The sequence below is a fragment of the Labrus mixtus genome, chromosome 11 (genome assembly GCF_963584025.1).
Source record: "Labrus mixtus chromosome 11, fLabMix1.1, whole genome shotgun sequence".
Lineage (NCBI taxonomy): Eukaryota > Metazoa > Chordata > Actinopteri > Labriformes > Labridae > Labrus > Labrus mixtus.
In genome coordinates, this window is record NC_083622.1 from 6,499,790 (window position 1) to 6,517,289 (window position 17,500).

General features: G+C 50.5%; 1 protein-coding gene across 10 annotated transcripts in view; it reads left to right on the forward strand.

Annotated features, from left to right (window-relative positions):
• Positions 1–17,500, forward strand: part of mef2d (myocyte enhancer factor 2d) — a 78,544-nt gene that overhangs the window by 55,413 nt on the left and 5,631 nt on the right. For 4 of the 10 annotated variants that reach the window (XM_061049750.1, XM_061049748.1, XM_061049751.1 and 1 more), the window contains 6 exons: positions 4,943–5,121; positions 5,338–5,367; positions 7,334–7,442; positions 8,057–8,237; positions 9,629–9,697; positions 14,864–14,914. In XM_061049750.1, the coding sequence (XP_060905733.1) occupies positions 4,943–5,121; positions 5,338–5,367; positions 7,334–7,442; positions 8,057–8,237; positions 9,629–9,697; positions 14,864–14,914 (619 nt within the window). The remainder of the gene's footprint in view (positions 1–4,942; positions 5,122–5,337; positions 5,368–7,333; positions 7,443–8,056; positions 8,238–9,628; positions 9,698–14,863; positions 14,915–17,500) is intronic. The other 6 variants (XM_061049756.1, XM_061049757.1, XM_061049752.1 and 3 more) reach the window with 5 other exon arrangements.

Consider the following 17,500-nt stretch of genomic DNA (forward strand, 5'->3'; position numbering starts at 1 on the left):
TCTGTTCTTTAGCTTGATGCTAACACATAATGGAAAATGCCATTAACAGGCTAACAGAAGTTAGCATTGGATTGTGGTCATTTTAATCAGATCAGTGTTACTGATCGGTTGATTAAAATAGATCAGCAGCGTGTTGCATGTGGAGCCGGTCTGTCTTACTACAGAGACGTCTCTGTGTTGTTGTGAAGACGAAGGATGAGAACACAGCTCTCTGCCAACTGGAGCAGGTTTTATTTTCACAGCAGCACTTTGCAGAATAAAATACATTCAGTACTGTAACTTCATCCCACTGAGCTTCTGCATGCACACCTTCCAGCGTCACGTTACATCAGTGAAGCCTGTCGTACCGGCTCAGCTGATCCTGACAGCTCAGAGTCTGGTTTGTGTCGAGCTGCAGAAACATATCTTAGATCATCTGTGTTACCAAAAGACACGAGGATCTCCCCATGTGTCAAACCAAACCAACACAACAGTCTGGGAATGGTTGATACTTTACGGGTCACGCCCACTTTTTATTTTTTGTTGTTGTTGCTTTACTCAGCGCTCTCATGTGAAAATAGTTGAACTTTTAGAACACCACTGCGCTCATCAATTTCCCTTCTCCCTTACATGACCAATCAAAACAAAGAAGGGGCGGGACTTCTGATATCAAATTTGTCAGCAACATTAGTGGAGGAGATCTGACTCATCTTTTTGAGGGTAGTCATCACATCGACAGACTTCGCTCAGCACCCCGAACAGGAAGCAGCTGAGTGAGGTCGAGAGAAAGAACAGGAAGCAGCTGAGTGAGGTCGAGAGAAAGAACAGGAAGCAGCTGAGTGAGGTCGAGAGAAAGAACAGGAAGCAGCTGAGTGAGGTCGAGAGAAAGAACAGGAAGCAGCTGAGTGAGGTCGAGAGAAAGAACAGGAAGCAGCTGAGTGAGGTCGAGAGACAGAACAGGAAGCAGCTGAGTGAGGTCGAGAGACAGAACAGGAAGCAGCAGAGTGAGGTCGAGAGACAGAACAGGAAGCAGCTGAGTGAGGTCGAGAGAAAGAACAGGAAGCAGCTGAGTGAGGTCGAGAGAAAGAACAGGAAGCAGCAGAGTGAGGTCGAGAGAAAGAACAGGAAGCAGCAGAGTGAGGTCGAGAGAAAGAACAGGAAGCAGCTGAGTGAGGTCGAGAGACAGAACAGGAAGCAGCAGAGTGAGGTCGAGAGACAGAACAGGAAGCAGCAGAGTGAGGTCGAGAGAAAGAACAGGAACATGAAGCAGCTGAAAGTAGAGCCTGTATTAGACTGATATTAGAGTTTAACGGTGACAGCGGTACAGTCTAGCAGCTCCTCCCCCCTCTTCTCCCCCCCCCCCTCCTTCATCCTGTCTCTCTCAGCTGTTCCCCCTCGTCTTCTCCCTGGAATTATCTACCCTCACCCCTCCTCTTTCTCTCCACCCTCTCATCCAACTGTCCCTCGTCTTGGCACTGGGTTCTCCTCAGAGGTGACTTTGACACAGGCCAGCCCCCCCCCCCCCCCTTAAATCCCATTAAGCGGGACAGATAGAGGCAGCCAGCCCACAGTGATAGATACAGAGAGGAGGTGGTGTTTTATTTATTTCTATATTCACTGAATAAAGGTAGCAATTAACTCCTCGTCTCTGTTTCAGAGCTTTAGTGAAGTCTCTCCTCTCCTCTCCTCTCCTCTCCTCCCCCCTCCCCTCCCCTCCGCTCCGCTCCCCTCCTCTCCTCTCCTCTCCTCTCCCCTCCTCTCCTCTCCTCTCCTCTCCACTCCCCTCCTCTCCTCTCCTCTCCCCTCCTCTCCTCCCCTCTCCTCTCCTCCTCCTCGGTCTGTCGTTCTCAGCTGTTGTCCTGGGACTCAGGCTCTGGGAATGTTGCCTTTGACGTCACCCGACATTCCTCAAATTCCCGCTCTCGGCCTCATGTAATAGGAGACTTCACACACACAAACGCACACACACACACACACACACACACACACACACACACACACACACACACACACACACACTCAAACACACACACACACACACACACACACACACACACACACAAACACACACACTGAAGACACACTAACACACAAAGAAGAAGAAGACCTTAAGTATTGACGTCAAAAAACTTCAGATTAACAGCCTGTGTGCAGTAAACAAAAGTCACACACATGGACCTGTCTCCATGTGACTCTCACACACACACACACACACACACACACACACACACTCACACAAAGATGCCAGGACTCCAGGCTGTGTCTGAAATGTACGACTCGCAGCTGCCCCCGGGCCGACAACAAATCTCTGCTCAGTCACACACACACTCAAACAGTTTCACACTCTGTGTGTTTTTTGTGTGTTTGTGTGTGTGTTCGTTAAGTCATAACTCAGGGTCGCGTTAAAGCCGCCACCCACTTTCTTCTCCCACAAACATGAACACAACATAACCAACAGCAGGTTCCCATCAGTCAGTGACACACTCGTCTGTTGGGTGCACCACACACTGTGTGTGTGTGTGTGTGTGTGTGTGTGTGTGTGTGTGTGTGTGTGTGTGTGTGTGTGTGTGTGTGTGTGTGTGTGTGTGTGTGTGTGTGTGTGTGTGTGTGTGTGTGTGTGTGTGTGTGTGTAAGGACTGTGTTACTGAGATGAAGCAGAGTCACATGCTGCTGTCGTCTAGAGGCGGCGACATGGCGAACAGCTATCTGCTATCACACAGACTCTGCCTGTCCATGGGGAATACAGCCAGTTGTGCATGTTTGTGTGTGTGTGTGTGGGGGTGTGTATGTGTGTGTGTGTGTGTGTGTGTGTGTGTGTGTGTGTGTGTGTGTGTGTTTGGGAAAGTCCCTGCTTCAGTCCTTTCGTTGACCTCAGCTGCACAAACAGGCGGCAGTCTGCAGGAATCTTTGTGTTCATTAGATGTTTAACTCCGCCCCCTTTTTTAAATGATGACCTAATAATCAATACTTCAAAATAAACTTACCAGGAAACTTTAAGGTAAGAAGTTTGGATTAGTTAAGAGGTTGATGTAAACATTCACGCCCGTCCTGCGTCAGGTGTTGACTGACTGTTACGTTGTCGACATCAGGAATGTGACCAGTCGTACAGTTTGAAAGGAGGGCGCGTCGTGTTGCTGGAATGCACCGTGAGAAAGAAAATAAGCAGCACAGTGTGCGAAAAGAAGGTTTCAACATGGTTCTTCTTCTGCAAAGATCCAGATCTTCAAACTGTTCGGCGTTCAGTTTGAGGATCCTGTTTGGATTAGTTTGGTCTGCAGCCCTCTTGAGACGCTTTTTCCCTGTAGCGCTGTAACTAAGCTCCGCCCTCATCACGTCTCTGTACGCTCATATTGATTCTGTGACGGCGTGATGTTGGCGTCTAGGTCTGAGAAGTCACATTGAAGCACGGCACAGCAGGAGCTCACACAGCGCTGGTCTCCCCTGCTGGCTCAGCTGATCCTGACTCTCCTCTGTAACGCCTCTGAAGACGGGACAGGGGGGTGGTCACTGCGTCCCCCCATTACTCCTCCATGACATTCAGACTGAAGGAGAAACATCACGGGGGCATAGATGTCACGGCTTGAAACGGCGGAGCGTTCTCATCATCACACTTATTGACAAAGCTTGAAAGCACACAAACTGTTCTGATGATATTCAGCCTTTCCAAATTTTTATTTCACAAATTGATTCACACGCGATTAAACACACCGACGTCCTCCACAGTACTTACCACTGATCAGAGGTGACCAGGAAAAACTGATCCTGTACAAATAGAGGTTTGGTTTACGTGCACCATCCTGCGTCCTGCGTCCTTTGCCGTGTCCTGCGTCCTGTGTCCTGTGTCTTGTGTCCTGCGTCCTGCATCCTGCGTCCTGTGCCCTGTGTCCTGTGTCCTGCGTCCTGCGTCCTGTGTCCTGCGTCCTGCGTCCTGTGTCTTGTGTCCTGTGTCCTGCATCCTGTGTCCTGCGTCCTGTGTCCTATGTCCTGTGCCCTGTGTCCTGCGTCGTCTCCTGTCTCCTGTCTTCTGTCTCCTGTCTCCTGTCTCCTGTCTCCTGTGTCCTGCATCCTGCGTCCTGCATCCTGCGTCCTCAATCCTCCAAATACAGATTCGTCCACCGCTGAAAGCAGTCCCACACAGAAGAAGATTTGAATCCGACCTTCCACTCTCAAGATTCTTCTCTCCTTTCCTCTTCTTCTCTTCTTTTTTAATTATCGTTTAAATTACAAACGAAACATGTCGGCTTCTCTTCACAGATTAATTAAGAAAATAAAACACGTCTTTATGTCTGAGTCCTCCTCGTGTCCAGAGACTGACATTAAGAAGTTCTAGAAACAAATGAGTATCAAGTGAAACATCAGAAGTTCTGCCCCTTGTGGTTTAAAGCAGGTACTACAACAAACAGCATCTGATCAAGATGATGTAGTGCAGAGTACCTCAGAGCTGTTCTGAACATTCAACCATGTGTCTGTGTGTGTGTGTAGGTGTGTGTGTGTTTTACTGAGCATCGAGACAAGAGGAACACACAAGAGAGAGGAAATTAAACATTTCTAGAGAGAGAGGGAGAGAGAGAGAAAGAGAGAGAGAGACAGTGAGAGAGAGAGAGAGAAAGAGAGAGAGAGGGAGAGAGAGAGAGAGAGAGAAAGAGAGACTGTGTTGAAGTTGAGGTGCTGGAGAAAAATCAGAGTTCCGCCAAAAAAAATACTGTTTGAGCTGCAGAAACGATGAAGAGCATGTGGTGACACAGAGGGATCCAACTCGCTAATGAGAACACACACACACACACGCAGGTACACACACACAGAGACACACACATACACAGGTCTGAACACACACACACACACACACACACACTCAGAGTTCACAGGTGGATTCAGACACTACAAACACGTAAACACCCCCCCCCACCACCACCACCACCACCACCACCACCCTCCATGAATCTTCTTCTCTGTGTCCCTGCAGCTAACGGCTACATTAGCGCCAGGGCCTCCCCGGGCCTCCTCTCCGTATCCAACGGCAACAGCCTGGGCAAAGTAGTCCTGGCGAAGTCTCCGCCGCCGCCCAGCCCTCAGATGGTCAACAGCCGCAAGCCGGACCTGAGGGTCATCACCTCGCAGAACAGCAAGAGCCTCATACAACTGGTGAGGAGAACTCAAACTACGGCAGCCACGCAGGGACAAACTAAGGGGGCGGGGTCAGAACTAACCAACAGAGGCGCCAACAGCCACGCATAGTTAGAGTGAAAAAACGTCAATTAAATGTATGATCATAATTTACTGCTGTTAGTTTTTGCAGAAATGTAACCGTCCTGTCTTTTACTCCCCCCGCCCCCCTCCCCCCCTCCGCTCGCCGTGCAGACAGAGGAAGAGCTGGAGTTGGTGAGTGAGGTGAATAGACTTTTAGCCTCCTGTCTCTGTGTGATCTCACCGAGCATGAGTGTGACCACGGTCAGCTAACGCATGCTGTCAGGGGAGAACTCAGGTGCTGCGTGGAGAGCAGGGAACGAGCAGCCCGAGTGTCAGAGCACGCCGCCACCTCGGAGCGCCACAGGAGCGCACACGTGATGCAGTCAGCTGGTTGAACAGGTTCCTGAGAGATCCAGGGTTCAGAGACATTAAACTATATGTGCTTTTATACTCAATTTAACAGGAAGTAGAGCTTAAAGGCGGGGTTGGGGGTACTGAAGGAACCTGAGCGACCAGCTGACTCTGAGTGAAAGCTGCTCAGCATGTGCATGCTCACAAAGAGTCCAACCTGGACTCACACACACACACACACACACACACACACACACACACACACACACACACACACACACACTGACACACACACACGCATGCTGCCATGTGTTAATAAGACAAGATAACACTTTATTGTGTGTTTGCACAGAAATTTGTTTTGCATTACAAGCTCAGAGATCCTCTCATCAAATCACACTCAAAAGACAAACGTAAAAACAGCATAAGCTGCATTCAAAATCACATTTCAGGAGTGACATAAATACATAAATAATGTTAAAAAATGTGAGTGTGCTCACAGTCCACGTGCAGCCCAGGTCAGGTACATTAGTGATTGTGAATGTGTGGGGTGTAGTTTGGCCTGCCTCTGCTTTACTGTTTGTTCAGCAGTGATATGGAGTGAGTGCATTTTCTCTGCGTAAATAAACACACACACACACACACCCTACATTGTGTATTCATTCCTCTCATATCTTCTCTGTAAACATTTTCACACACACACACACACACACACACACAAACACAGACACTCGTCGCTGCATGCGTTCCTGTCAGCATGATTCTCTCGCACGCCGTTGCCTCTCATAACACCTTCCACCGTGACGCGACACGACACAATGGCACCGGCCCTGGCACCAGTGTTGCCGTGCCAACGCCACCTTCAGATGCGAGACACTTCTCATCGTGCTCGCAGAAGTTAGAGTTAAACGCCTCGGAGAGGAGCGCGGCGCTCTGATGCTTCTGGCTGCCCTGCTCGATGATGTCACTGTTTCTTATCTGGACTGCAGTCATGACGGATGTGTTTTCTCTTTTTATTCTTTAATTCTGCAAATGTGGCAGCAAGAGTCAATAAGAGTCTGCACGGCGGCGCAGACAGCGATTACGCGTTACGATAATAAATGAGTTTGTTTTCCATAAGAAGCCGAGCGAGCGTTCTCAGGGTCATTAGGGTCTCTGCATCCTCTCTGCTGCACAGTTAGCGCACATGCTAACCATTAACAGAACTGCAGAGGAACTATGAAGTCATTGGCTATCAACTCATAACACTACGCCCATATAAGGAGAGAAAGGGCGAGCAGAACCAGACTCTCTCACAGCACGGAGAGTTGGGACATAAAAGTGAGACGGAGGTCAAGGTCTCACATGGATCTGAATTATTAAATATTATGCTCATTCAGATACAAACAGTCGCTAGTTACAGCTGACGGCTCCGACTCGTCTGTGATGTCACCTGTGTGATGTCACCTGTGTGATGTCACAGTAAAACAAATATAACAGCACGTTGTTATTCTAAAGGCTCAGTCGTCTCTGCGTCTGATTTTCATTCAGACAGAAACTTCCATCAGTGATTCTTAAAAAGTCTTTCAGCCCAAATCATTCCTGCAGAAAGTGTGCAGGAGCACGTTGCACGTTTCCAGATAACCTGATAACCTGTAATTCATCATGTTTTCTGGAAGTTTGCAGATACAGACAAAATGTTGGAACAACCACCAGAAATAAATCAGAGACTCTTTAGAACCAGCGTCCGCCCCCCCGAGGAGACTCAGAATCCCTGCAGCAGTTTCTCTAAATGTTTGACTTCTATCCATTTTCTCTGTCTTCCCATAATGCTCAGCGGCTAGGCGGCTCCCAGATGGCTCAGTCGCTCACCACCCCAGTGGTCTCCGTGGCAACACCCAGTCTCCTAGCACCTTTCTCAGGCATGCAGACGGCCTACAACACAGGTAAGACGAGGGGGCGGGGCCAGTGTGACCCATATACCAGAATCTAATCCTGAGACCTGCACCGTCATGACCACGAGAGCAGCAGACTCTCATCCCCCCCCCCCGGTTAATTGAACCAGATATTAACTGTGGTTGGAGATCAAACCTGATTGGGTCTGAGTCCACAGAACGCACTTTTTTTTCAGAGCGCTTCTCACCAGCGTAGTGTAGCATCAAAAATGTGAGCGCTGAAACCGCTGATCTACATTGTTCAGTATTGAAACGGGCACCGTCTGAGGTCACAGGCCCTAATCCAGACTGAATCCAGGTCTCTGCAGGGACCAGAATAATCCTGATTTTAAAGATTTATCCAGATCAAAAAAGTCTTTTTTCTTACGGCCCCCTGAGAGGGGTTTAAAAGATGAGTGTGGATCCAGTCTGCGTCATTCTAAATGACCCTCAGACTCCCTCTCAGTGTGAAGCCACACAGCAGGCCTCACTTTGTTCATCGTGTGAGAGCTTCTGGAAAGATTCCACTTCAAAGGTCTCATTAATATGGATCAGCTGTGATGAATATTAATCCAAAGTTAGATGATGTAAAACTCTCTCTCTCTCTCTCCATCCCTTCATCTCAGAGTACCAGCTGACGAGTGCAAATCTCACAGCGCTCCAGACGTTCACACCACCCGGGTTGGTGCCTGGCAACATGGCTGCCTGGCAACAGCAACCAGCGGTCTCCCAGCAACAACAACAACAACAACAACAACAACAACAACAACAGCAACAGCTGAGCCGCGAGTCGCTCAGTAACTTGGTGTAAGCTTCCTCTTTATTTCATTCAACTAACTCGTAAAACACATTGATTGGCCTTTCCCTCGACCTTTGACCTTCCCCTCAAACAAGCGTTAGCGGCCACACGTGCGCGTCGGCTAATGCAGGACGAGCTCGCAACACATAAAACACGAGCTAGAGGCTGTGCTGTACGAGGTTACAGCATCACGGCGGCTGCAGTAGATCCATCTTTATTGTGACCTAGATACCCCCCCCCCCCCCACACACACACACACACACACACTCAGACTCCCACTGGAGCGCCCCCCCCCCCCCCCCCCCCCCCCCCCCCCCCGCCCGATTAAGCTCCCGGTGTGGAGGCGAGGCTGCGAGCAGAACATAAACAGTCTGTAAGAACGACTCTGAGTCACAAACATGAAACTGAGTTTAATTCAGATATTTTTCTCTTTTTGTGGCCGACTCATTAAAAACGATGTAAAGTCAGTTTTTTACTTCGTTGGAGTTCTTTTAAGTCGTCATTGATCTTCAGAGCTCTTCTGTATCTCTACCCTGACAAACATGGAGCTGCTGGTCTCCTCGGCCTCGTCTCTTAGTTTGTTAGCACACCGGTGTTCTCTCAGTTTGAGCTTACCCTTTAAAACACACAACAGAATAAGAACCAATCAGGGCAGAGGTACTCCCAGGTTCTGTTTCTGTCAATATGCAGGAAGGGAGCAGAGCCCGAGCCCCCTCTACACATGGGGTGGGTGCACTAACCACTAGGCCACAGGCGCCACAGCCTTTGCTTCTTGTGCTGTTTTTTTTTAGGACATTTTGTTTTTATTGGAGGGGACAGCTGAGGAGAGACAGGAAGTGTTCTAAGGGGGGGGGGGGGGGGTGACATGCAGCAAGGTTCCCGAGGTTAGATTTGAACCCACACCTGCTGCGATCACGACTACAACCTCCGTACACATAACCACTGGGCTATCGGCGCCCCAGCTTTGGTCCATTATTATTTTATCACATAAATATACAAAACTGTCATTTTACCTTCAGAAAGCCGGGAGCTGTTTGCGTTTGTTAACATGGCGACCTTTTGTCACATCTGAGGTTAACCTTTGACCTTTTTATCAAAACAACTTTAAAATCAAATGTGTAAAACAGGCCGATGAGCGTCTTCTTTAACGCCACGTTTATGTGTCCCTGATGTGTTGTGTGTTTTTTCTCTGATATCTGTCTCCACCTTAAAGTAGGAGGAGTTTGATTTATAAAGTATCTTCAACGCTAACCTCACCTGCAGCCTGTCGTACCTGTTTATCAGTTAGCGCTTAGTCTTTGTGACCAGTCTGGTCGTGCTAAGCTAAGCTAACCTGTGGATGGGGGCGGCTTGTAACTGCCTCTTGTTTTGTCCTCCCTCCCCCTCCTTTTCTCCACAGCATGTGGGGTGCAGACAAACAGAGTGCGGAGATGGTTAACTGCATCTCCAGTTTTGCCGCTAACCTGAGGTGAATGACACGTTAGCTTGTAGCTGCTACGCAGCCTGTTACCTGTTAGCACACAGTGATGAGCCAGAGGAGTCCCACACAGTTTCATCATTTCTTTTCTCTGCATTTCTATGTTGTTGTTTCTTCTCTGTGTCTGTGCTCTGCTGCTCCTTCAGTTTTTATCCGTTTACTCGTGTTGCCTGTAAGAACCTGCAGCCAGCGAGCGCCGCCATCTGAAGCTCTTTGGAGGCGTCATGAACAAAGAGGAAGACGCTGCAGTGTGACAGCTCGGTGCCTCGCTCGCTCCTCCAATAAAAGAAGTCTCTGGATGCTGTGCTGCACAAACATGCTAACTGCATTAAAGTTTCACTTTAGCAGCCTGAGACGCTCCAGTGAGCAAAAAGAAAGATTGAGACTCTTAACGACATCACTCAGTTTGATCAGGAGGTAACGCACTGACTCATATTTACAGAAAGCTTTCACAGTCCACTAAATGGATCTAAAGCCAACAGGACTAAGCTAAAGATCTTGATCCGCTCTCCTCCTCTGATGATGTCACACACTTGTAGAAAAACAACCTGAGCCTGTCAGGGACAAACTTGGACACACTTTGATGTTTTTGGCTGAAACCATCCCAATCTTTCTCCGTCTGTTGTTCACACTCAGACCGGATTTAAAAATACTCAAGCTCCTCTTTAACATCTCGCAGCCCTCTGACTCGTGATGGCGATCTGCTCCGAATCATCTCGGCTGTGACGCGACCTCTGCGCGGAGTTTTACAAAGCGTGTCAGACCGCTTCTCCTGCAGACGAGGAGAAAAGATCAGATCAGATGAGGAGAGATGAGTAATGGTGGTGATGTGTTTCAGTTTGTGAGGCTGAAAGATGAGAACAGGCTGTTTGTTATTGTAGAGAACAGCTGGGACGCCACAGGGTCGCCTCGTAAACGTTCACTAATGGTCGTCCAGATCGTCTGAAATCTTTCAGCAAACACAGCGAGAGTCTGAGAGAGCAGCGAGGAGAGTCAGGCGTTAACAAGTATCAGAGAGCGTTTTCTTGAGACACACGCTTTCACACACGCTCTCCTGGTCATGTGACCAAGGCGACGGACTGACCCTGAAACCCTCCTCACAGGGGGAGGCGTTCACTGACGGGTGGAGGCGGGGCCACAGGAGGCGGGGCATGATGATCAGCTACCAACTGTTTTAACCTCTAAATCAGAGCCAGGTGGGCGGCGGCCCCGTGTCAACCTGACGGTTTTTCCAGGTGGTAAAGTTCTGACTGTGCGCTCGGGGGGGGGGGGGGGGGGGGGGCTGCATGAAGCGTTTATGCTCCTCCGTCCTGTCTCCATGACAACAGTCTGTTGAAAACGTCCGCTGTATGACCAACACTGCTCCGTTACTTTTTACTGCTATATTTGAGTTTATTTCCTGATCAGACACGGAGCGAGGAGGACGAGGGTCATACGGGGAATATCTTATTTTTGGAAAGAGCGCCGGTGACATCAACAGCGCCTTTCTGAAAAATTTAAAGAGTTCAACTTGAGTGCTTGGAGCAGCGGCACAAAAAAGGTGGAGCGCTCAGAATAATCCCTGAGTAAGCGGGCTGTATTTGGCTCCTCCCTCCCTGAGTAAGTGGGCTGTATTTGGCTCCTCCCTCCCTGAGTAAGTGGGCTGTATTTGGCTCCTCCTCCCTGAGTAAGCGGGCTGTATTTGGCTCCTCCCTCCCTAAGTAAGCGGGCTGTATTTGGCTCCTCCTCCCTGAGTAAGCGGGCTGTATTTGGCTCCTCCTCCCTGAGTAAGCGGGCTGTATTTGGCTCCTCCTCCCTGAGTAAGCGGGCTGTATTTGGCTCCTCCCTCCCTAAGTAAGCAGGCTGTATTTGGCTCCTCCTCCCTGAGTAAGCGGGCTCTATTTGGCTCCTCCCTCCCTAAGTAAGCGGGCTGTATTTGGCTCCTCCTCCCTGAGTAAGCAGGCTGTATTTGGCTCCTCCTCCCTGAGTAAGCGGGCTGTATTTGGCTCCTCCTCCCTGAGTAAGCGGGCTGTATTTGGCTCCTCCCTCCCTAAGTAAGCGGGCTGTTTTTGGCTCCTCCTCCCTGAGTAAGCGGGCTGTATTTGGCTCCTCCCTCCCTAAGTAAGCAGGCTGTATTTGGCTCCTCCTCCCTGAGTAAGCGGGCTCTATTTGGCTCCTCCCTCCCTGAGTAAGCAGGCTGTACTTGGCTCCTCCTCCCTGAGTAAGCGGGCTCTATTTGGCTCCTCCCTCCCTGAGTAAGTGGGCTGTACTTGGCTCCTCCTCCCTGAGTAAGCGGGCTCTATTTGGCTCCTCCCTCCCTGAGTAAGCAGGCTGTACTTGGCTCCTCCTCCCTGAGTAAGCGGGCTCTATTTGGCTCCTCCCTCCCTGAGTAAGCGGGCTGTACTTGGCTCCTCCTCCCTGAGTAAGCGGGCTCTATTTGGCTCCTCCCTCCCTGAGTAAGCGGGCTGTATTTGGCTCCTCCTCCCTGAGTAAGCGGGCTGTATTTGGCTCCTCCCTCCCTGAGTAAGCGGGCTGTATTTGGCTCCTCCTCCCTGAGTAAGCGGGCTGTATTTGGCTCCTCCTCCCCGAGTAAGCAGGCTGTATTTGGCTCCTCCTCCCTGAGTAAGCGGGCTGTATTTGGCTCCTCCTCCCTAAGTAAGCGGGCTGTGTTTGGCTCCTCCTCCCTGAGTAAGCGGGCTGTATTTGGCTCCTCCCTCCCTGAGTAAGCGGGCTGTATTTGGCTCCTCCCTCCCTGAGTAAGCGGGCTGTATTTGGCTCCTCCTCCCTGAGTAAGCGGGCTGTATTTGGCTCCTCCTCCCCGAGTAAGCAGGCTGTATTTGGCTCCTCCTCCCTGAGTAAGCGGGCTGTATTTGGCTCCTCCTCCCCGAGTAAGCGGGCTGTACTTGGCTCCTCCTCCCTGAGTAAGCGGGCTCTATTTGGCTCCTCCCTCCCTGAGTAAGCGGGCTGTATTTGGCTCCTCCTCCCTGAGTAAGCAGGCTGTATTTGGCTCCTCCCTCCCTGAGTAAGCGGGCTGTATTTGGCTCCTCCTCCCTGAGTAAGCGGGCTGTATTTGGCTCCTCCTCCCTGAGTAAGCGGGCTCTATTTGGCTCCTCCTCCCTAAGTAAGCGGGCTCTAATTGGCTCCTCCTCCCTGAGTAAGCAGGCTGTATTTGGCTCCTCCTCCCCGAGTAAGCGGGCTGTGTTTGGCTCCTCCTCCCCGAGTAAGCGGGCTGTGTTTGGCTCCTCCTCCCCGAGTAAGCGGGCTGTATTTGGCTCCTCCCTGAGTAAGCGGGCTGTATTTGGCTCCTCCTCCCTGAGTAAGCGGGCTGTATTTGGCTCCTCCCTGAGTAAGCGGGCTGTGTTTGGCTCCTCCCTCAGGTGGACAGCGAGCAGCAGCCAGGTGTCCTGAGCTGTGTGGGATCAGGATGACAGAATCTGTGAAAACAAGCAGCACAGAAATGTGGGAATCTTTCCCAGCACAACAAACTGTTCTCCCTTTCAGAGGAGAGAATCGTGTTGGACAGCACGGGCAGACGTGAGCGCCCAGACTGTTCCGGTTTGTTTTTTGGTTTTAATCACGGCGAGCAAACAAGCTCCTCCAATCAAGCCGTGAGTGACGCTTTGGCTCCGAGCCCCGGCTTGGCTGTCGACCACACTTCTCCTCTCCACGGGCTCGATGAGGAAACGCTTTCTGTCATCTCGCCCTCTCCTCTCCTCTTCTTAATCAATCCTCTTCTTCTGCTTCCGTCCTATTTTCCGCTCTTGTGTCGGTTTAATTCGGCGAGCACCTGTTGACTCTCCTCCTCCATCCTCCAATCTAAATGTAAATATCCCCCCTGAAGCCCCTCCCCCTGCAGAGCCTCGCTGTCAGCTGCTGTTTATATAGAAACTGTTTCTTCCTGCGGTGAATCGGTGTGTTATCCGCAGACACCGCCACCAACACGTTTAGAAATGGCGTCTGCTTCACTTCACCTCCGTCGTTCTGCATCCAGCTGAGAGGCTGAAACATGTTAGTGGTTCACTTTCTGCCCATCGCTCTCACCGCTTTGTTCTTGTTGTTTTTCACACAGAAGCACTTTATGTCTCTCTCTCTCTCTCTCTCTCTCTCTCTCTCTCTCTCCCCTCTGTCTCTCTCTCTCTCGCTCTCTCTCTCTCTCCCCTCTGTCTCTGTCTCTCTCTCTCTCTATCTCCCTCTCTCCCTCTCTCTCTCTCTCCCTCTTCCCTCTCTCTCTCTCTCGCCCTCTTCCCTCTCTCTCTCCCTCTCTCTCTCTCGCTCTCTCTCCCCTCTGTCTCTGTCTCTCTCTCTCCCTCTCTATCTCCCTATCTCCCTCTCTCCCTCTTCCCTCTCTCTATCTCCCCTCTTTCTCTCTCTCTCCCCTCTGTCTCTCTCTCTCTCTCTCCCCTCTGTCTCTGTCTCTCTCTCTCTCTCTCTCTATCTCCCTCTCTCCCTATCTCCCCTCTGTCTCTCTTTCTCTCTCTCTCCCCTCTGTCTCTCTTTCTCTCTCTCTCTCCCTCTCTCTCTCTAGCTCCCCTCTGTCTCTCTATCTCCCTCTCTCTCTCTCTCTATCTCTCTTTCTCTCTCTCTCTCTCTCTAGCTCCCCTCTGTCTCTCTATCTCCCTCTCTCTCTCTCTATCTCTCTTTCTCTCTCTCTCTCTTTCTCTCTCTCTCTCCCGCTCTGTCTCTCTTTCTCTCGCTCTATCTCCCCTCTGTCTCTCTTTCTCTCTCTTCCCTCTGTCTCTCGTTCTCTCTCTCTCCCCCTCTCTCTCTCTTTCTCTCTCTCTCTCTCCCCTCTGTCTCTGTCTCTCTCTCTCTCTCTCCCCTCTGTCTCTCTCTCTCTCTCTCTCTCTCTCTCTCCCCTCTGTCTCTCTTTCTCTCTCTCTCTCTCCCTCTCTCTCTCTCTCTCTCTCCCTCTATCTCAGTAGTGGTTAAGAGAAACCCAGGTATCTGAACTGCTCACATGTCCCAGTGTTTGTCAGTCTGCAGGGTCAGAACCATGAGAGGCTTCATTAGGCCTCCTGCTACCTGGACCTCAGTGATCCAGTTTGGTCTGGTATCAGACATGTAGACCGTGTAGGGGGATCAGAGTGACACCATGTTACCATGTGTATAACAGGCTCCGCCCCTCTGTGTCTCTCTCCTCTAAACATGCTTGTCTCTCTCTCTCTCCACCCTCCACAGCTTGGCCTCTCAGTCCAACTTGCTCTTTGGCAGGGAGGACGGCCTCTGCTGGTACGATAACCTCGACGCCTCAGCCTATCAGCATGCTGCTTTCCCAAATGATCTGCTGCACGGAGGAACAGTTTCTGTTCCTGTAACGATGACACACACCGCGTTACAGGAAGCAGGAAGTTAAACCTCCACTAGTGTAGACATGGCAGTTTCAGCTTCGTTCATTAGAAAAAGTTTCTCAGTGTGAAGTTTGAGCAGCAAGCGGCGAGCAATTCGTCGGTCCTCCGAGGAGCAGAAAGTTTTGGGAAACGCGGCTGAGCCTCGTCGTCACTGTGTCTGTCTGCTTCTGGCTGTGCTCGCCGTGTTGTTAGCGCTCCCAGGTAGCCGTGCTGTTCTCGCCTTCATCACTGTCATCGGCTCGCTGACTCGCCGTTTTCACCCGCCTTAGCAACATCACCCCCGTGGCACGCCATCCATCTACCTGCGCAGGCTGTGTGTGTGTGTGTGTGTCTGTGTCTCTGTGTGTGTGTGTGTGTGTGTTGGGGGAGCATTTGTACGTGAGGCAGCCGAGTGCACAACTTTAAGTGTGTGAAGACAGCGAGCACGTTGGAGTGCTGCAGACGCAGAGCGCCTGGAGGAGCGCTCTCTTGAACGCGGCTCTCAGTCTGCCGGTAATTGAGGGAATATTAGCGATACAGCTCTGCAGATGGCTCATGATATGACATATTAGAACACACCCGAGGGGCCGAACGCAGTAATTGGGAGCTTCAAATTCAGATCGACCATGTCAGGCCGGGGGAGGCAGAGAGGAAAGACAAGCGCTATCCAAAAAAAATCCTGTCGACGGCGTCAAAGAAGAGGGCGCCACTGTGCAGCGTCAACAGCCGGTGTCAGCCTCAGTGACAGGTTAGAGTCGGGCTCCAGCCAGCCGAGGAGGAGGGGGAGGAGGAGGAGGAAGAGGAGGAAGAGCAGGAAGAGCAGGAGGAGGTGCAGGGCTGATCAAAGAGTCGGGGCAGGTAGAAGCGCTCGGAGAGACGGGGGCGTTTCAAATCAGGAATTTGTCCTAAGCATACTAATGTTTGGTTGTCAGAGCTGTGACTGCTGTCGAACGAGAATGTTCAGAAATAGTGAGAACGGACTGAAGTCCAGATGCTGCTGGTCGCTGAATGAATCAATGTCAGACAGACGACAGCACTGAAAGAACGAACCCATCGATCATCTGATGGAGAGCGCTGTGATGACGCACACTCTCAACCCAACGCCACGACGTCCACAGCTGCTCCATGGAGGTCAAGGGTTTTCAATCTTCATTTTTCACAGAATGAACTTTAAACACTTTACAAACTGAACTATAAACTCCCCTAGAGACGACGCAGATAGATGGGCAGACGATCAGACAAAAGTAGAACAAGGACCTCAGATCAGGTCCATGTTGTAGAGGGAAAGCTGACCCCTAGTGTTTAAAATGGGTACTGCAGTCTAAACTCTAAACATTGTAGAGAGCTGTCTCCCCCCCGTCCCCTCCTCTCTAGAGTCGATGCTGACGCAGGTTGCCATGTGGTGGACACTGAAGCTTCAGTGTTTATTTTTCAAAAGCATCTCCAATATTGATCCTAGTTTGAGCACATTTCTGCTCGTGGAGCTTATTAGAAACATGCAGAGGCTTTTTAGGTCGGGTACAATCACTTCTACCTGAACCACTTCTCTTGCCCGCTTCCATCGCTGCAACACCTGTTGGTTTGACCTGATAACTGCTCTCATATCTGTCAAACCCAGGGGCGTCCAAAACGGCCGTGTAGGGGGGTGCCTTAAAACCGCCTACCTTCTCTGGTCCAAACAAATCCAGAGCATTCAGGACCAGAATCTAAAGTTAGAAGGAGGACATACTGGCTGCTGCATTGTTGTCAGAGAGCAAATCAAATAATCGACTTCTCACCTTGAAAGTTGAAAGTTTCCGTATCAAACCGACCTGAGTGAATGAGATGTGATGAAGAATCTCTCGCGTTGTATCGTGATGTAGCCAGCAGGACGCTCGGGGCGTTCTCGTCTCTCGTTAAGGAAAACCAAAACGTGCAAATCTTCAGAGTTCAGCTCCCCGACGTCTCGCATCGTCATGGAAACCAACATTTATCAGACTTATTATGGACGGAAAAGGACTCTGTAACACGTTAGGCTTCATAGTGACACCATCACCGTGTCTTCATACATTAACACTCAGATTAAGATGAGCGCCGCACCACGCAGACGGACGGGATAATAATCGAAGTTACGACGCTTCTTTGGATTTGATGGTTTCGGCGTTGCAGCCTCTAACCGACCCGGCGTGCAGGACGTTTGGACTGCATGGCGTCTGGCCTGTGATTCACGTGGTCGTCTCTGTCGTGTGTGTCTGTGATGCTCCACGTTGCTGCTGACTGTTGGCTGTCTGTGTCAGCGAGCTTATACTGTTCTCAGATCAGTTCAGATCATCTTCCACGCTATTGGCTCGACTGTGTGTGTCATCGCTGTGCAGCGTCCAATGTAATGAAAGATAACAAATTCGATCATGTTCTTTGAGTTTGTCTCACTCCTCTTCTTCCCCTTTGTCCTCCTTCCATCTTCTCTCCTCTCTCTCTCTCTCTCCCTCTCCTCTCTCTCTCTCTCTCT